This window comes from Mauremys reevesii, linkage group 8 (genome assembly GCF_016161935.1).
Source record: "Mauremys reevesii isolate NIE-2019 linkage group 8, ASM1616193v1, whole genome shotgun sequence".
Lineage (NCBI taxonomy): Eukaryota > Metazoa > Chordata > Testudines > Geoemydidae > Mauremys > Mauremys reevesii.
This window is the reverse complement of record NC_052630.1, coordinates 70,914,381-70,932,830: the sequence shown is the minus strand read 5'-3', so window position 1 is coordinate 70,932,830 and position 18,450 is coordinate 70,914,381. Positions and strand designations below refer to the sequence as shown.

Below are 18,450 nucleotides of genomic sequence, written 5' to 3'. Positions count from 1 at the left end.
TCCAAATGGCTTCCTAAGAATAGACAATAGCAGTTTCTAACCTCTAGCCACTAGACTTCATGGCAGATAGGGTGGCTAAAGTTTTTGTTCAGTGAAAAATTACTAGGAAGTTTAACATGGACATTTTTCTTACAGCACATGTGGATTAGAGGGGAGGGGGATACACCCAAAACCAAAATAAACCCCCCTAACTTCTAATCGGAAACTTTTAGATCTTAATGCTATTAAGTACCAATTACAATAACTTCCCTCATTATGAACTTTCTTCTCTTCAGTTCTATGAAATGTCAGACAAAGGTAAAAGTGCAAAACCCTCCGGTCATTTGCTATTAATTCCCTGGCTTCGTCATTTATCACTAGTGCTTGACTGCATATAAATCTCTCAGTATGAACTGCACATTGATACAGTAAAATAGGATTCTGTTTATACTGACATTTCTCTAACGTCTTAATAATTAATGGTCACTCTTTATTGCCGTTAAACTGAATAGGAAAAGCGATTATCATAATAAAAGCGGTTATATTATGGTTCCTTTTCAACGTTGCTTTTGTATAAGCTTTTCAAGCCGAGATCTTAGCAGTTCATGCATTGCTTTTTAGTACATAACTTGCAGCAAGCTTTCAAAATTATTATTAAAATAAAACCTACTTGAAAATGCTTTGTCATTAATGTCTTCCGATCATCTTCAATTTGCCGAAACTTAGCCTTCAGCCCTTTCATTTGTGTTTCCATTTTTAAAACATACTGGAAATCCCTCTGAGTCCGTAGGTTTAAAACTTCAATAGATTGGGACATATTCTGAACCTGTTAAAGAAGAACACTGGCTGCACTCTGTTTTTCTTTTTCTTGTATGTGTAGTTAAATGTCAAGTGATAAAATGTCATGCCTCTGGCAATGCTTGAACTGTTAGCCATTTTTTACCTCAGTGGAGCTTTGAATTCATAACTGTACAACAATACAGAACGTGGGCCACATTTTGGCCTTGGTCACACGTGTGATCCCACTGAAATCATAAGAACATAAGAACGGCCGTACTGCATCAGACCAAAGGTCCATCTAGCCCAGTATCTGTCTACCGACAGTGGCCAATGCCAGGTGCCCCTGAGGGAGTGAACCTAACAGGCAATGATCAAGTGATCTCTCTCCTGCCATCCATCTCCACCCTCTGATGAACAGAGGCTAGGGACACCATTCTTTACCCATCCTGGCTAATAGCCATTTATGGACTTAGCCACCATGAATTTATCCAGTTCCCTTTTAAACATTGTTATAGTCCTAGCCTTTACAACCTCCTCAGGTAAGGAGTTCCACAAGTTGACTGTGCGCTGCGTGAAGAAGAACTTCCTTTTATTTGTTTTAAACCTGCTGCCTATTAATTTTATTTGGTGACCCCTAGTTCTTGTATTATGGGAATAAGTAAATAACTTTTCCTTATCCACTTTCTCAACATCACTCATGATTTTATATACCTCTATCATATCCCCCTTTAGTCTCCTCTTTTCCAAGCTGAAGAGTCCTAGCCTCTTTAATCTTTCCTCGTATGGGACCCTCTCCAAACTCCTAATCATTTTAGTTGCTCTTTTCTGAACCTTTTCTAGTGCTAGAATATCTTTTTTGAGGTGAGGAGACCACATCTGTACACAATATTCAAGATGTGGGCGTACCATGGATTTATATAAGGGCAATAATATATTCTCAGTCTTATTCTCTATCCCCTTTTTAATGATTCCTAACATCCTGTTTGCTTTTTTAACCGCCTCTGCACACTGCGTGGACATCTTCAGAGAACTATCCACAATGACTCCAAGATCTTTTTCCTGACTCGCTGTAGCTAAATTAGCCCCCATCATATTGTATGTATAGTTGGGGTTATTTTTTCCAATGTGCATTACTTTACATTTATCCACATTAAATTTCATTTGCCATTTTGTTGCCCAATCACTTAGTTTTGTGAGATCTTTTTGAAGTTCTTCACAATCTGCTTTGGTCAATGGGATTGTTCCACTATAAATTAGAGGAATTTGGCCCAATGTCTTTACCCATCATATAATACCTTAAAAAGAAAACTGTGCACTGAGTATTGTGACAATTCAGCAAGGGGAAGAACTGTTCCAGGGCAAGGAATCATAAAGGAGGTTTGGGAGTCAACATTCCTGAACAAAAGAATGTAAGTATTCAATAAATCAGGAAAATGGGATATTGACTTGAGTTAACTTATAACTCCATGCCACTTCACTACTTAAACCAATTTATAGAGGATTTGGGGGTGTGGAGGAAGAATGGGGTCAAGTTTTAATCTTTAATTTAAATTTGATTAAGCTTCATCAAGGATCTGAATTTATACTTGACAAATGAAATGCATGCTGCCACCCAGATAGACCTTGTACTATATTATGCAGCACTTGCTGATTTTTTTCAAGTGCTCTGTATACAGCATGTGGATCTTAGAAGCAATCATTTAGCCCTGAACATTGTACTACTCTATTAAAGAGAATGGGCATGATTCTGATCCTTTATGTGAATGAAATTCAGGAATAATTCTACAGAAGTCAATGGAGTTACATGAGTGTGAAATCAGTACAAGAGAGATCAGGATCAGGGCCAGTAGGTCTCCTTTAAGAGATATGTACAACTTGGGCTTTTGATAAATATGAATACAAGTTTGGAAGAACCCAGTATTTTACATTCTAATGATGCAGAGGTTTAAATGTCAATGCTTTGCGAAAACATTGGGCTTGAGAGTGACATTTACTCAAACTAGATTTTTAAAATTTAAGGAGGGCTACGCCATTGTTTTTGGTGAGTCAGCAAAATTCCCTATCTTAGGGCTTGATCCTGCTCCCATTGAAGTTAATGGCAAAATACCAGCTTACTTCAACGGAAGCAGGATTGAGCCTGTAAAATGCTAGTGTGTGTTAAAAAAGCTTTGAACTGTTCTCTTTATACTTTGGGCCCTAGCACTACTTTAGCTAGAAATATCTTTACTCACAGTTATTTATGCATGCTTCAGAAATACTTCCTAACTCTGATACAGATACTAAGATTTATTAAATTGACACCAACATTATTACTACTAGTACATTCTTGAGACTGTAACTTCTTTGGAGCCAGAACTGTCTTTTTTGTTCTATGGTTTGTACTACATCTAGTACAATGGGGTCCTGGTGCATGGATTCTCTGTCTATTGTAGAGGCATTCCTAGATGCCTCTACAATAGATTTCAATCCAGCAAAGCACTTAAGCATGGGCTCAGTTTTAAGTATGTGAGCAGTCCCATTGGAATCATGCTTAGAATTGGGCATATGCTCAAATGCTTTGTTGGATCATGGCCAGAGTGCTCACCTATCAGGTTAAAGGCTGTTAAGCCCTAAAGTAGACTATCCTACTTGCCTCTTTCAATGCCATATTGCTGACGATGGGATCAGCAAAGATCACCGTGCTGAGCCTTCTTAGTATAAAAGAGAGGCTGTTGGCAGGGTATCCTTCATGATCATGAGCTTTGGAAATCACTTCCAGATCCCAGATCTGTTATTCTTCAGGATATGCTGCAAGGCACAACTTTTCCTCCAGCCATTTGAGGAGGGGATGGGTAGAGAGTTGTAAAAGTTTTTGTTGTTTGCTGTGGAAATCATTATTTTAATTGTTAGTATGTGTTTGGTAGGGTGGAAAGCAATGCATTACATTTGAGATTTTATTATACAATTCAGCAATATAACAGGTGGCCAGACTGTAGGATATGTGATAGTTTATAGTTTTATAAGTAGAAATAAAATAAATCTATTCAACTGTAAATCATTAATAGAAAAAAAATCACTGAAAGATGTAAAGAAATGAGTTTTAAGTAACTGATTAAGCATATGTAGGACAAAAGATAGCCCATTTCCATCTTTAAGACAAGGACAACTTTAATTTGTGTGTACTTTAGGTATCTTTCATAAGTGTTAATTTTATAATAATCAGACAAAATATGTGGGAAAAGGTGATACATTTCCAGGCATGAAGCTGAAGCAGAACATTTTGTTGTTGTTTTTTCACAGAGTTTTGCATGTGCAATAATTTTATGCCAAAATTAACTTTAACTCATGCACACTAAATGGGGGAGGGGGAAGGAGGGAAGTACCACTAGAAAACATTAGGCCCAATCTTAAAGATCTTACTCAGAACTTGCTCAGGCAAAACCTCTTTTGTCCATCCAATCTAATGGAGGTGGGAGAAAAGGCTGATATTCCTTCCATTCACTAATGTGTATAATCCATAGTTTCAATTGGCACCCCATTGTGATGACAACTGTATCATACTGCATCTGGTTATTAGGATGCTGTAACATGTTGTGGATCTGATATAGTTCGATTTTACTTAACCTACCGCCTAGTTAAAAATGCCTTAAAAATAGTGTTGATAGCAGTGTAGATTAACCAGCAATAATCAGCCATACACATTTTTGTTAGAAAGTACTGTTAATGGAATATATCCACATCTTTATCGTCTTTTATGCTCCTTCTAATTATTGAAACCAACAAAATAAATCCTTTCAGAGCTAGGATAAAACTTGAAATGTTTCACTTTGCCAGATGCCACTTTTCCTCAGAAAGTGTAATAAACAGCAATGTGTGGCTTTATTGATGTAGTAAAAGAATGCTATGTACCCACATTTGCCATCATCTCAGTGAAAGAAAATAAGTTGTAGAGCTTAAGTCTCCACGTAGAAGACCCCAAATTATCAAAGGGCTAATTGTGAGAGGGTTGGTGCTGTGGACTTCAAAAAAAAAAAAGAATAAAAACCTTATTTATGAGTATTTCAATGCTTGGGAAACATGCCAGAGTAAGAGCTCTGGAGAATGAAGTCCTCTGTTTATCAACAACATAGGTATAGCATGGGTCATGCCAGCACATGCTGTCTACATTGCTTCATCACTGTGCCTTAACCTTGACCTGAAAGGACCTCCTCTAACAAAGAGAGACTCTAGAGCTGGCCTTTCTTTAGAGAGATGGCTTTAATTTTTTATGTCTGTTCCGAAATGCTGTGAAACTTCTAGGAATGAGACAACCCAGCTGCGGAGTGTGCTTGCAGCCATATGTTGTTAATATGAACACTGTATAATGACAACCAGCCAGATTTTGATCTCATTTACACTGGTTTTAGATTGGTGCCTTATATGGACTCCAGCGATGGAGTTACTTTTGATTTATACTGGTGTAAATGAGACTTAAGAGTCTAATTATTAACATACTTCAGTTTGGGGACCTGAGACACAAGTGAGTCCATATAGAAATGTTAAGAGTAAAGTTTTGTCTACACTACCACTTTTGTCAGTCATGGATGTGAAAAAAAACCCACATCTCTGACTGACATAAGTTTAACTGACAAAAATGCTGGAGTGAACAGTGCTATGTTGGCAGGAGAGGCTCTTCTGCCAACATAGCTAACACCACTTGTTGGGGGTGGTTTAATTATGTTGGCAGGAGAGCTCTCTCCTGCAGCAAAGAGTGGCTACATGTGAGACCTTACAGCAGCACAGCTGAAGCGTTAGTCTAGGTTTGACAGCAGTTCTCTAAACTCTTCTTGGGTTTGATCCTAATCTTTTGTTTCAGATGCTTGTGTAGCTCCTGTTGGGATTCCCTCCAAGACCTCTTTCCACTTGGCTTCCCAAGAACTCAGTTAAACTCCAGACTTTGTGACTCAGGTATCTTTGTTTGTCATACAGCATCTCTAAAGCTGAGCTGATCAAGCTCAAATGTGGGGAGGGGAGGGTGTGGATGCAGGGTACATCGCAGCTCCAAAGTTACACAGAAACTCTCTTCCTTTATATACATTACACATCTCATTGCATTTACTATACAGTGCATCAGACCTTTTTGGATTGGCTTGGTTACTTTGCAGGAACCAGTTCCTGTGCAGCAGACACTGTCCATGCATTGTCCATGCTCAACCTCCTATTTACTTCATCTCTACATTCCTACCTCATTCATTGTAATCTTGTTCCTAGTAAATGGTTCCCTGGGTGTTCTCCCTCTTATCTTAGATGGTCCAGACATTCTGTTTTTCAGCCTAATGATCTGGTTACCTCCCAAATTCTATCTTCCAAGAAATGAGGCCCAGGCCAGGCCTCAGCTACAGCTCCTGCACCACAGAGTAAGTGAAAAGCCCCCTTAATCTAGCTAGGTGGGATTTTCTCAGATTTAGAAGAATCCCAGAGTAACATAAACCATCAGAGCTGGCATAGGGACACACCATGTGCTTAGCTGGGGAAAACAAAGGTGGTTGGAGCATTGCTGCTCTCCACTGATCCCTGGCTGGTGGAATGTGTTCTCTGCAGTCTGCATGTGGCAGGGGAGGGCCTTGTCTGTCTGGCTGGAAGAAAAGGGGTATTTCCTCTTTAAGGGCTCCTCTACTATGTGGGTAGTAGGGAAGAGGGGGAAATGTACAGTGATTAACAGGAAGGGCAGAAAGTAGCTGGGGCAAGGTTGGGGTGGGTCACTGCTCTTCCTACTGACCAGAAGCCATGCAGCCCTGGAGAAGCCATCTTTTACCGGGTTGGAATGGCAGCACTCACCGAGCCACCCATGAAAAGTGCAAAAGGATGGGGTTTCCTCATGACCTGTTGTGGGTATTACACTAGGCACCTCTTCCTTGGAGGCTAGGAAGGAATTTTTCCCTCACTTCCAGAATGGCCAAGGTGGAGTGGGTTTTTTTCACTTTCCACACAGCAGGTCTGGGAACCAGTGGGGCAGAGCAGGGAGGGGGTTAGTATGTAAAACTCATGGCAGACATCCAGGGCAGGTACTTGGTATGGAGGAGATATGGTTAATGGATAAATTGGATTAGAAAATGATTTGAAGAAAAGCATCTCTTAAGGGAGCTAAGGAAAGCAGGGTTTGAAGGTCCTCTGTCCTGTACAGCAGCATGCTGACCCTCCTCTTTTTTCTAGTCCCCCTTTAAGAAAGCTGAGAAGGGGGCGTTGGGACATCTACATCTGGTACAGAGAGGAACTGACTCCTTCTCCTTTTACAGTCCCATTTCATCTCAAAGGAGGGGAGGGTGGCTGAGTCCCAGCAATGAGACAGCTGGTAGCAGGTTGGGATTTATGTAGAAATGATTAAGGAAATGAGGATGACATGCACCTCACTATTTATTGCTGGCTAATCTGAGATATTTTAAATGAATAAAATTATGATCTAATTAAACCACATCCATAGCCTTCTATCTTTCTTCTGGCATGGCCAGACAATGGCTTATTGGTGACTATTAAGCAGCATGGGGGGCTGAAGTGGATTAAGAAATGATGGCATAAAGTTCCCGTCTATATCTTTCATGTCAACTTCTAAGCCCATCCTGAACATGAGATCATGCTATAATTTTACAGAATTTGGTCACATGATATGGCATGGGCCCTGAGTTACATACACAAGCCGAGCTCCCACTGAAGTCCATGGGAGTTTTGCCTGAGTCAGGCCTGCAGGATCTGGCTCCATATTGGCACTAAAGTGAGTTAATACTCCAAAAATGTCTGTGAACAGACTGAACAAATATGTTTTTAGCTCAATATTTGGTGTTGCTATCTGCCTTTAATGCTCTCCGTGGCCTCAGAGGGTATGCATCACCATTTGTTCTACAGTAAACAGAACTTGGTTACAGTGGCTCAGGGGTGTCATAGCTGCAGTTTTTCCTCATTTTCTTATGCAATAGAAATCAGCTTTTATCAGTTAAATTTACATGCAGCTGTGAATAAATCTGAGGTGTAAAACTCTTTAGTTGTTTGGCAGCAAAACCATTGAACAAGCTGTTGGTGTGATTCAAGGGAATGAGCTTCAAAATCCTCCTATGATGGCGATGTGGGCACCAGATTGAATCCTGGTGCTTCTAGCTAGCTTGAACTGGAATTTGTAGCTAATTTTATGATGGCCAGTCTGTTTTGATACAGACATATAAACTATGGTACTCAGTTCTCTTAAAGGAATAAATCTGGGAGGAAGAAACAAGAGAAAAAATGCAGCATTAAGATGCAGCAACACCAAATAACGGATCAGCAGAGCTGTCTTGTAAAGAAACCAGATGAAGTGTGATTAGTGGTGGAAAACTGGGAAGGGGAAACAGAGAAATAATATTGTTAGATAATCATTGAATGCTGTATTATTTATGATTTTAAAGAGGGAAAGGAGCAGATTACTAAGGAAGTCTCAGTGGACAAAAAGAAGGAATACATTTGGGAGACTTACCTTCTCTAGCAGTTGTCTAAGTTGCCTGCTTTTGGCATCTCTGGAACATAAATTTTGTTCTGGTGCAACTACAGTACAAATGCATCGGCCATCTGGGTCTTGGGCTGAACTATACACTTGCCATCCTTCTTTGGGGCTAATTTGAGTCTATAGTAATAAAACAATAAGCAAAGGCAAAGAGAGTGATATTCATGAATGACCTTTTGGTTTTTCAAATGCTTTAAAACAAAATATCTATCTCTATATAGATATACACACACAAAGGAATTAAACCTAAGAAAATATGCTTGCTCAGTTACATACTATATGCGTTCACAATGATGTTCCTTTTAGTTATCTTTTATTATCCCCTTAATGGATGATTGGTAATTTTGCATTTTTCCAAAGTTTTCCATTACACCTGACTCCTTGTTAATAGTTATTTAGAAATGTTTGACAGCCCTGCTTAATTGCAGTCATCATATTCAGTCTGGATGTGAACAGTTTTGTACTTATGATTCAACAAAAGTGCACTGATTTCATTCCTTGTGGATAGGTGTTATAGTTTCCATGAAAAAACAAAAAAAAAGTCCTTTCTTACTGGATGACTTTTACTTTAAATTAAGGGAAGCAACAAGATAGAAAGGAACAAATATAAAGTCCCCATGAGAAAGCACAGTAACGGTATCCATGCTGATCAACTCTCAGGCCTAAAAACAAGTTAGAGGGGGCCCACTTTACTTTTAAAGGTGCAGTACACCAAAAACAGCCTTGCAGTTACATAGCTATAAACACCAACAGCAATACAGAAGCCTTGGGGAAGTACAGCAAAGAATCTGTTTAGTTTAGATGAGAGGGAACAATGTTAGTCATTAAGACTGTAATGTATGCTGGAAATTCCTAGCACATTCTGCTTTCAGCAGTCATGGTAACACTCAAAAATTCTTTTGAGACTTTATGTTTTTGTTTTTGTTTTTCCAGTGGTGGCGAACATCCCAAAGCTTTATCTGCCTATTTCCCTAAATATTATATGATAGATTGAAAGAGTTGGTTGACACGCATTTAATAAGATATATAGAAATTTACAGAAGTCAAGATGAAGGAAGGAAATAAAACAACTTGATGGAGGAATTTCAGATGATATAATTAAATCTGTTAATAGAAGTAACGTTCTTGAGTATTGGATTTAGAGATGACTAGTCAAGATAAAATTATGCTTTCTTCTTTTTATATTTATCTAAGGGTAGGTCTACACTTACCTGATGGGTCGACGCGTAGAGTTCGACTTCTCGGAGTTCGAACTATCGCGTCTAATGTAGACGCAATAGTTTGAACTCCGAACGCGCTTCCGTCAACTCCGGAACTCCACCACCACAAACGGCGGTGGCGGAGTCGACGGGGGAGCCGCGGACTTCGATCCCGCGGCGTCTGGACGGGTGAGTAGTTCGAACTAAGGTAGTTCGAGTTCAGCTAGGCTATTCGCGTAGCTGAACTTGCGTACCTTAGTTCGACCCCCCCCCACAGTGTAGACCAGGCCTAACAAATACAGTATTGGCTACTTGATTTCAAAGCTCAGATGCTAATGGCTGCCCCAGAATAATTTCATTTTCGCATAGTGTATGTGTGTCAGCAGTTATATTATAAAAACGTAGTTAACATCAATGCAAACAGTAATTATTAAAACTGGCAAGCATTAATATTGATGCTTACTGGCCTAAGTAAAGTCAGCCATTGCATAGTTCATCACTACAGGGCAGATACAGTATCTCTTTAGAATGACTTTAGAATAAAAGGTGAAAGAATATTCCCTTGGTGATTCTTCTCTGCATTTCATCTTAATACAAGAAAAGAGAACCACCTCTTTTCTTCCAAGGGATTTCTGCTGGGGTCACTGAAGAAAGCAGATCAATTGAAAGATCAAAACTGTAATATTCCCCTGTTTTGCTAGGAAAATAAAAGCCTGTAATTTAAAGAGATTGTAAATGCAAGACAGTTGAACTTGCTTTAGGGTTTGCTAGAAAGACTTATCTAAGGTTCATTGCTAAATCATGCCAGTTTTATGATGTTCTAACCATTATTTTTTTAGAGCACAAGGAATCTAGTTTAAGAGATGGTGAACAATAAAATCTAAACAAAATTACAGCTGCAGGGACAATTTAAATTGGTTTTGAATAGCAAGTAATATTGTAAGCTTGAACAATTCAGGCTTGTCAAAGCAGTTAACCCTTACAATGTTAGCTAATTTTAGGTTGGTGGCTTCTATGATTTTCCATAGTTCTCATACCCAGATAATGATGTCATATAACAGTACTGAAACCATAAGTTTATGTCAAAGTTTAGGAATATCTGCAGAATCCAATGTTAGTTCCTATCCCTTCTGAGGCACAGGAATACTTACTCCTAATGTACAGATACACGGCAATCTTTGGGCTTTATTGTGAGTTCATACTGGTATAAACTCAGGAGTTACTCCATTTATGTTAATAAAGTTTCACCAGTGTAAAATGGATGAGACACCAGAATCAGGCCTAGTCTATAGTAAAAAGGATGTAATCCAGGTTGAATTGTCCAAACAGTCCTTTATATGTTGTGTTGAAATCACATATTTCAATCTCATTTCCTGACAAAAAGCATGTTTACCTAGGCACAAATTTCCTTACAATGTGGCGTTAGATGAAGAGACACTTGTACAAACATAAAAGCATTTGCCATTCGATTTTTTTTAAATGAGCTGTTCTACACTTGTGATGTATACTTATCACAATGAGAAACCCTCAGGCACATACTAGAAGTGCATTGTGATTGATTATCTATGCTTAAATGAATGATGATATATTACTCTAAATTTAGGCTCCATTGCTTTACTGTATTCTGTTTTCATTCAGTAGGAAAGAAGTTGCTGTCATGAGAGGGTATGGATGGAGATTATCTATCTATCTAGCTATCTATAACTGTGAGAGTGATTTTTACACACACCTGAACTTTTATTTCATTATTTTTTTGTTCTTTCCCATTTAATCCCACCCTCAAGCAGAAGATGCTCTGCTTCCCAGGGAAGGAGCTAGAAGGCATCAAAATCTTATGAAAGCTGCTGAATCCAAACCCCAAATGCAGGCTTACTGCTGACAGGTCTTAATAAGCAGACGAGAAAAGAAATAACCAAGTTTCAAAAGCGGAGAAACAAAAATATTCATGTTAGTTCTTAACGATCTTATGGAAAGAGAAAGGAGCCCCTACAAAAGCTAATATTTCATGTTATCTTAGAATAAAGGCAGCTGTGTTATAGAATTCCACTACCAGATATTTCAATAAGAATATTATAGCTATGTTCATTGTCTCCACGGTCTGGGCAAATGCATTTCATTGCAATACGTATAATTCCTAGGACTAGTTGTGTATAAACACTATGGGCCAAATTTTCTTCTGTTATAACTCCACCGACTTCAACAGTTATTCCAGCAGTAAATTTGGTCCTATCTTTCCCCCCTTTTCAGCTCAGGTGAAAAGAAGTAGTTAAATGTAAAGGAGATGAGGAGGTTTTTTCCTTTCTCTCTTGTACAATTTTTCAAATTTTGTGTGGCCTGTGGAAACATATTTAGAAAGTTTTATACATAGCAAGATTCAATTTGAACTGCAGATTGCTCATGTATGTTGATGGATTTCTGAGGATATGTTGGCAATATATGCCCAGGTGTCAAGGATTCGTACTGAATTCACAGTATATAGGGCCTTATCTCATAATGTTGCATTTTAGAAATTACATGCCATAGAAATAAGAAGACTTTATAACAAGATGGATAAAGCAGAAGAACTTCTCTTGACTATGACACTGTACAGAATATGATTATTTTCCACCATACGAATGTTACAAGGCTGTTCTGCTTCGGATATAAGGCTTTTATCCCTGTGTGCCTGCTTCACTGACACTTCTATAACCTCACAGTTCACTAAGGCATGAAACAAGTATGGTTGCTCCATCTTAATGAGAGCAAGCAGCGTAATAACAAAGCCTACATGCTATGGTCCAGAGCCTCAGTGGGTTTAAATGAGCAGAACTTCACTTGAAGTCAAGGAAGACGTCAACTTACACTAGCTCAGGATCTGATCTGCAAATTATATATATAATTATATATGTGTGTCTGTGTGTGTTCCAGCTAGTCAAGCACAAATGTATGTTTGGATTAAGGGACCCATCTGACTTGTTGGTGCCAGTAGGATTTAGAGACATGCCCCATATAGTTCAGTGTGCAAATTAGTTATATTTTAAGAAAAAATCAGGATTTCCCCATTACCCCTTAACACGGTGTTGTACTAAAATAAAAATTCATTTCTTTAGGATAACAATACAATGAATTAAAAATTAACAATATTAAAAACTTTGTATGCAATATTTTTTACTATCCACATACAATCAGATAATTAAATATTGATCAGTTAATTAATCACTTTTAGCTACAACTGAAATTCAGTCCTGAGAATAGTAAACTATTCTCCTCTGATTTCATTTACACTGAAATGACACAGATAGGATTTCTCAAATATTTGGTAGAATACATTTTGTTCCAACTCCATTTCCTCTTCTACAAATGCTACTGTAAAGGTCCTTGAGTTCACCTGCCCGATTGAAATATGAATCTAATTTTTAGATTACACATAGAAGTTCAGAGAAAGAGTTAATAACACTTTTTTTCTTTAGTTCTACATAAACAGAGACTGCGGCATGTTGTGTTAAAATTTACTGACATCAGAACATCAAATACAAGTACTGGAAGATTTTAACTAATCTAACTAATAATTCATCATCTCCACTATTTCCAAATCAGCCTGCATAAAAGTCCTGTGGCCAAACTGAAAAGTACCTATTTTCTTTTCTTGTTAAAAGACATCCCTTTGCTTGACTGTACTGCAAATTAAGAAAAGAAACTCTGTGGCAATGCTACAGAGTAAGATAGACTGTAGGTTTCTTTTCAGTTATTCTATAATACAACAGTATACATTTTCTGGAACAATAAATATGGAAATAAATCTATGCTAAAGAAACAAGTATTTTTTTAGATATTTTAAACATTTCATACTCAAAAAATGAAGCTGTTTGTTCTTAAATACTTAATAAGGCTATTTTTCAAAAAGTTTCCCTTGTATAGTAAGTCTGTAGCATCCACACAAATGCTGTGCAGTTTGACGTCTCCAGACAGAAGCATGCAGTAAGTTACAGCATAAAGATTAATAGCTTTAAAAGAGATTTACAAAGAGGCAACTTAAACCATAGCCTTGTGGTCCCTTAAAATATCAGTTCAGCATGAAGATGGCTTACAACACATCAGAGCTACTTACTAGAGTATCTGAAGTGGATAGTCTGGTGGTATTTAGTCCTACCAGAGATGGAAGAGTTTGGGACATCCAGTTAGAGATCATTGCCATGGTACTAAGAACAGCACCAAGCTTGAGCAGTGGAGGACTCATTGCTGTGGAGCTAATGAGTTTTCATAGTGACTGATTATCATCCTAGTGCCGGCTGGCAGTGAGAGGCGTGACTGCAGCACTCAACATCCACAGCATGAAAGGAGATCAACCTCCTCAGATTTAATCATCCATTAAAAACACACACAGCCTCCCCCAGCTTCTGTTCTTCTACTCTTACCAACAGATACTTCAACAGACTGTCTTTTACTAACCACTAAGCCATATAGTACTTTGTATCTACATTCATCTCGCTTAATGGTGGGAAGGATTATTAGAGAGGCCAGGAAAACACAAAGGCTGTCATTCTCAGAAATTGTTTCCTAAAACTGCTATTCACAGATTTTGGAGTAGTCACTTAAATTATCAATATCAATAACTCCACACTTTGCAAAGCTTCTTATTACATGTTCACAAGCAGTACAGAAGTAGAGTGACTGAAGAAACAATAGCTATGCTACTTTTGGGAAGAGGAACAGAAAATAAACGATGTATGGCTCAAGTAGGGGTATGGGAATTACTGATTCCTTAAATCTGCTTCAGGGTCTTCTGTTGTCTAATGTGATACAATGATTTCTAAATTCAGTGGCAGCTTGTGCTGATTTGTGGGGAAGTCATAAAATAGAAATAACAGAACAAAAGCTTGTACCACAAATTGTGCAATATGGGTAATTGTTATGTATAGTATGTGCATTTTGAATATGTCTCTAAAGAGGGTAGGTAGAGCAAGTTTTCTTAACAGTATTTACTTGAAAGAGTATTTGGTTAAAAGTTTGCAAGGAGACATGATATTGTATTTGTTCCCAAGGTGAATGCTGGAGTTTGTTTCAAAATTTACGTCCTCGGAAATATATTTTTCTTAAACACTTTTGGCAGGTGATATGAAAAAAATCCTCAAAGCAATTGAAAAGATACATATTTATATAGAAGAGTGGGAGCTCATGAATGCATTCACTGGAATTAAGCTTTCTCAACATCCAGAAAAGCTTTTGAAATTCTCAGAGCTCGTATTCCAAATTCATGCTAGAGTTCTCTCTCCCAAATGCTCTTAAAATGATTTCAATCAACCTGTTACTTAACCAAGAAGTACAGAAAATCAATCATTGTCTTTTTAAAATCAAGATATACAGGGAAAAAACACATTCAGAGCTACTATATAATCTTATGAGGGACCTTGTGGCACAAAGGCTCAGCAACAAATACAAGAGAGATAGCATGCATCTAAATACTAACTACTTTTATGGAACTGCACACTAAGCTAAAATGTTAAGTTTCAAAATATTGAAAAAAGTGTTACTCACTGAAGAGTGCATTTAGAGATCTGTGAGGTTTTAGTAAAGCAACAAACACCTAAAGCAAAAATCCTTTTGAAAGATGTATGTCCAGCAAATCAACAACAATTAACAGAGAGTTTAAAATGTGAGGCAAATTGTAGGTTTACTTATTTATGAGACACTTCAACACAAATGATAAAATATTGAATGTTGACAATTTTACCCTGTATTGTTTATTAGGCATGATAATAAAAGGTCTAAGTATGAAGAGTTTTTGGTGCCCCCTTTTTCAAGTATTATAACTACAAAAAACATTATACCACTTATGGCTTTATATATGGCTTTTAGGTGGAAGATCATAGTATTTTACACACATGGGATAGCGTGGGTAAAATCCTGGCCTCATTTAAATCAATGGCAAAACTCCTATTAACTTCAATGGGGCAGGATTTCACCTGTCTGTTATCTAAGGATCAACTGCTGTACAAACATTAATTCTAAATCACAATGCTCTCTGAGGTAGGTAACTATTTTACAAATGGGGGAAACTGATATAACGAGGATAAGCGATTTGCACAGGGTCGAACAGTAAATCAGTGGCAGAGATGGGGGCACAACCAAGGACAACTGTTTTTGCGCTACCTAACAAATAACACTCTCTGCTCTGTTGTGTTTGACTTTTGCCATGTGAACTAGTCTCCCCTTAACAAAATTCTATTGGCTCTCATGAGATACCTATTCTGACTATTCAAACGAAATGAGCCTGATTCTGATCTTGGTTCCACTGGTTCCACACTAGTGTAACTCTACTGGCTTTACCAGGGCCGGTGCAACCATTTAGGCGACCTAGGCGGTCGCCTAGGGTGCTGGAATTTGGGGGGCGCCATTTTCTTTGGCAGTGACCACAGCAGCCGGATCTTCGGCCGCTCCAGTCGCCGCCGGCATTTAGGCAGAGGGAGCTGGGGCAGAGGAGCGCGGGGAGGGCCGCCTGCAACAAGTAAGGGGGGGGCGGCACGCAGGGGAACTCCCTGCCCCAGCTCACCCCTGCCCCACCTCCTCTTCGAGCACGCCATGGCTGCTTCACTACTCCTGCCTCCCAGGCTTGCAACACCTAAGCTGATTGGGCGCAAGGTGGAAGTTTTGCCTAGGGCGTGAAACATCCTTGCACCGGCCCTGGGCTTCACCTAATTTGCACCAGAATTTATGAATGCAGAATCAGCCCCAGTGGGTCAGTTGCATTGTATATTGATTTGTTCTACATGGTTTCTGTTCAACAAATGCTTTGCCTTAGACTAAAACTAATGTCAATGGGTTGGATGCTCAAATGTGTCAAGTAAAGGAGGAGGCAAAGGTGGCTCTAGGTTACCTCTACTTCTTCCTGCATCTTGAGGACAGCTGGAGATTGAGCCAGCCACTGGACCCAGACAGAGTAACCACAAGGCTGTTCTAACTTATGCTTCCCTAGGGCTCAGGATTACCCCTCTGGTTCTAACATACCTCTGGAAGGCTTACTATGGCATCAAAGCTGGGGGCAAGGGTGTGCAGAAAAGGCCCTCTATACCCAGGGTGATGGAACAATTTTTATAGTGGGGTGCTGAGAGCCATTGAACCAAACTGTTAAACGCTGTATATTATGGAAACTACTTCAAGCCAGTGGGTTCAGTAGCACCCCCAGGACCCTTAGTTTCAGTGCCTATGACTATGCCACCTTTATGCCAGCCTGCAATGGGGAGAGTGGGGATTCTCAGCTCCCTAATTAAGGCAGCTTTAAGTCCCTTTGGTTTTAGTGGGTTGGTTCCAAAGGGTCATAACCAAAGCCAAAGGCCTGACATTGATGTGTCTATTATAGTTATATTTACAGAAGAATGTGTAAAGGAATAGATCTTTCAAGAACTTGTGGTCATTTTTATATGACTACCATATCTAAAGGAATGGTCAACAAGTGGACTCAAGGTTTATTATACTATTTATGCCACATTCTGCTAAGAAGAGGAAGTTTTCACCATCTATAATACAAGCTTTGATTGGCTTCCCACAAACTGGATGGTTGTGCTGCCTTAACATATAAGCCCTATTGCCATTCCTTATATTGCACTGCTGATGTCCAAAGAGCTGCTGTATCTTTTGCTCATGCGGATGCTACTGCACACTAATGTGGGACAAGATGCATACTTCTATCTTCACACAAAAAGAGATGATGAGCCAGCTACAATTTCTCCCTCCACAACTGGAAAAAGCAGTAAACGCTACAATTTTCTAGCTGGAGCCATTTCTTGATGTGGACTTTTCCTCCATTTCCAACCCAACCTCAAACAAATAAACCACACTGAACCACTTCTTCTACTACCATATTTCTCCAAGACATATAGAGCTCATAAAGTATTTAAAATTACCTGTACTTGGCATATGAATGTAGGTGCCCAACATCTGCACACTTATTTATCCAGGGGACTTGTAAGATCACAAAGACACCATTCTCTTTACTCATCCTTCCCCTTTCAGAGATCCCCTGTTACAGTGATCTTCCTTTCAAAAGATTTGGGCTGAATGTATCCTCCCTCCTCTGTAAGTATTCATCCCACCCTCCACCACAGGAGCTCTCTGGACATAGGTCCAAGACACTCCTTTCCTCAGGGCTGAGCATGCAACCGCCAATGTTTCCAGCCCCAGTTGCTCTGAGTGAGAAGACTGACTTTGAATTCAGAACCCAATGCATTCTCCTTGCATCTCTGGGAGTGCAAATATTTTTGCTACGATTGGGAGCCAGTGTACTCTGATCCCAGCTCTGCCACTGACTCTCTTTGGGTCATTTAACCTCTCTTTCCCTATCTGTAAATGGGCTAATATTGTATCATGGATGCCATGAGAATCCATCAGTTAATGTTTGTGAAGTCCGTTGAAGGTGAGAAGAACTATATATCAGTATGTATTATTATTACTTCGGCCATCTCCTTCCCCTTCCTACTTTTAATATTCCCCTTTGAAAATATATAAGCTCCTTGTTTGGCAGGTTTCCAAAGATTGAGAGGCAGCATACCCTATATTATAGGAGGCAAATTAATCCAATTTCTGAAGAGAATCTCCTGGGGATATCTGAGTGGTGTGAAACCGAATTAGGAAAATGTATTTCAGTTGTGACAATTTGCTTGAGTTGAACTATTCTAAAAAGTTACAGTAAGTTATTTGGAAAGGATAGACTCACTTCCTACTCATCTGACACAGGATTTATTCTTAACCAAAATCCCACTTTGAGAGAAGGCAGAAAACTGGCAGCAGTAAAATGAGAAAAAATATCAAAGTGTAAAAATATAGAACATTTATATATCTTGCTTGTAGCTGAATCAAAATAAATATCTCAAAGCTATTGCTGCAGTATACAAAGTGAGTTTTAATAACTGCAAGAGCACTGACACTCCACCTTTTTTTTAACCTGTCAATGTGTCTGCTACTCTGCTCAGGGGTGCAGGTGGAAATTTCCACACAAACTGAACCTCACATTGCAATGCAAAAGGACTACTT

The 18,450-nt window shown here is 38.9% G+C and overlaps 1 protein-coding gene across 1 annotated transcript in view; it reads right to left on the bottom strand.

Moving 5' to 3' along the window:
* Window positions 1–18,450, bottom strand: part of OLFM3 (olfactomedin 3) — a 125,931-nt gene that overhangs the window by 16,846 nt on the left and 90,635 nt on the right. Inside the window, exons 2-3 of the mRNA XM_039485143.1 lie at window positions 8,219–8,365; window positions 650–805 (exon numbers count right to left, since the gene is read on the bottom strand). Coding sequence (XP_039341077.1) covers window positions 650–805; window positions 8,219–8,365 — 303 coding nt within the window. The remainder of the gene's footprint in view (window positions 1–649; window positions 806–8,218; window positions 8,366–18,450) is intronic.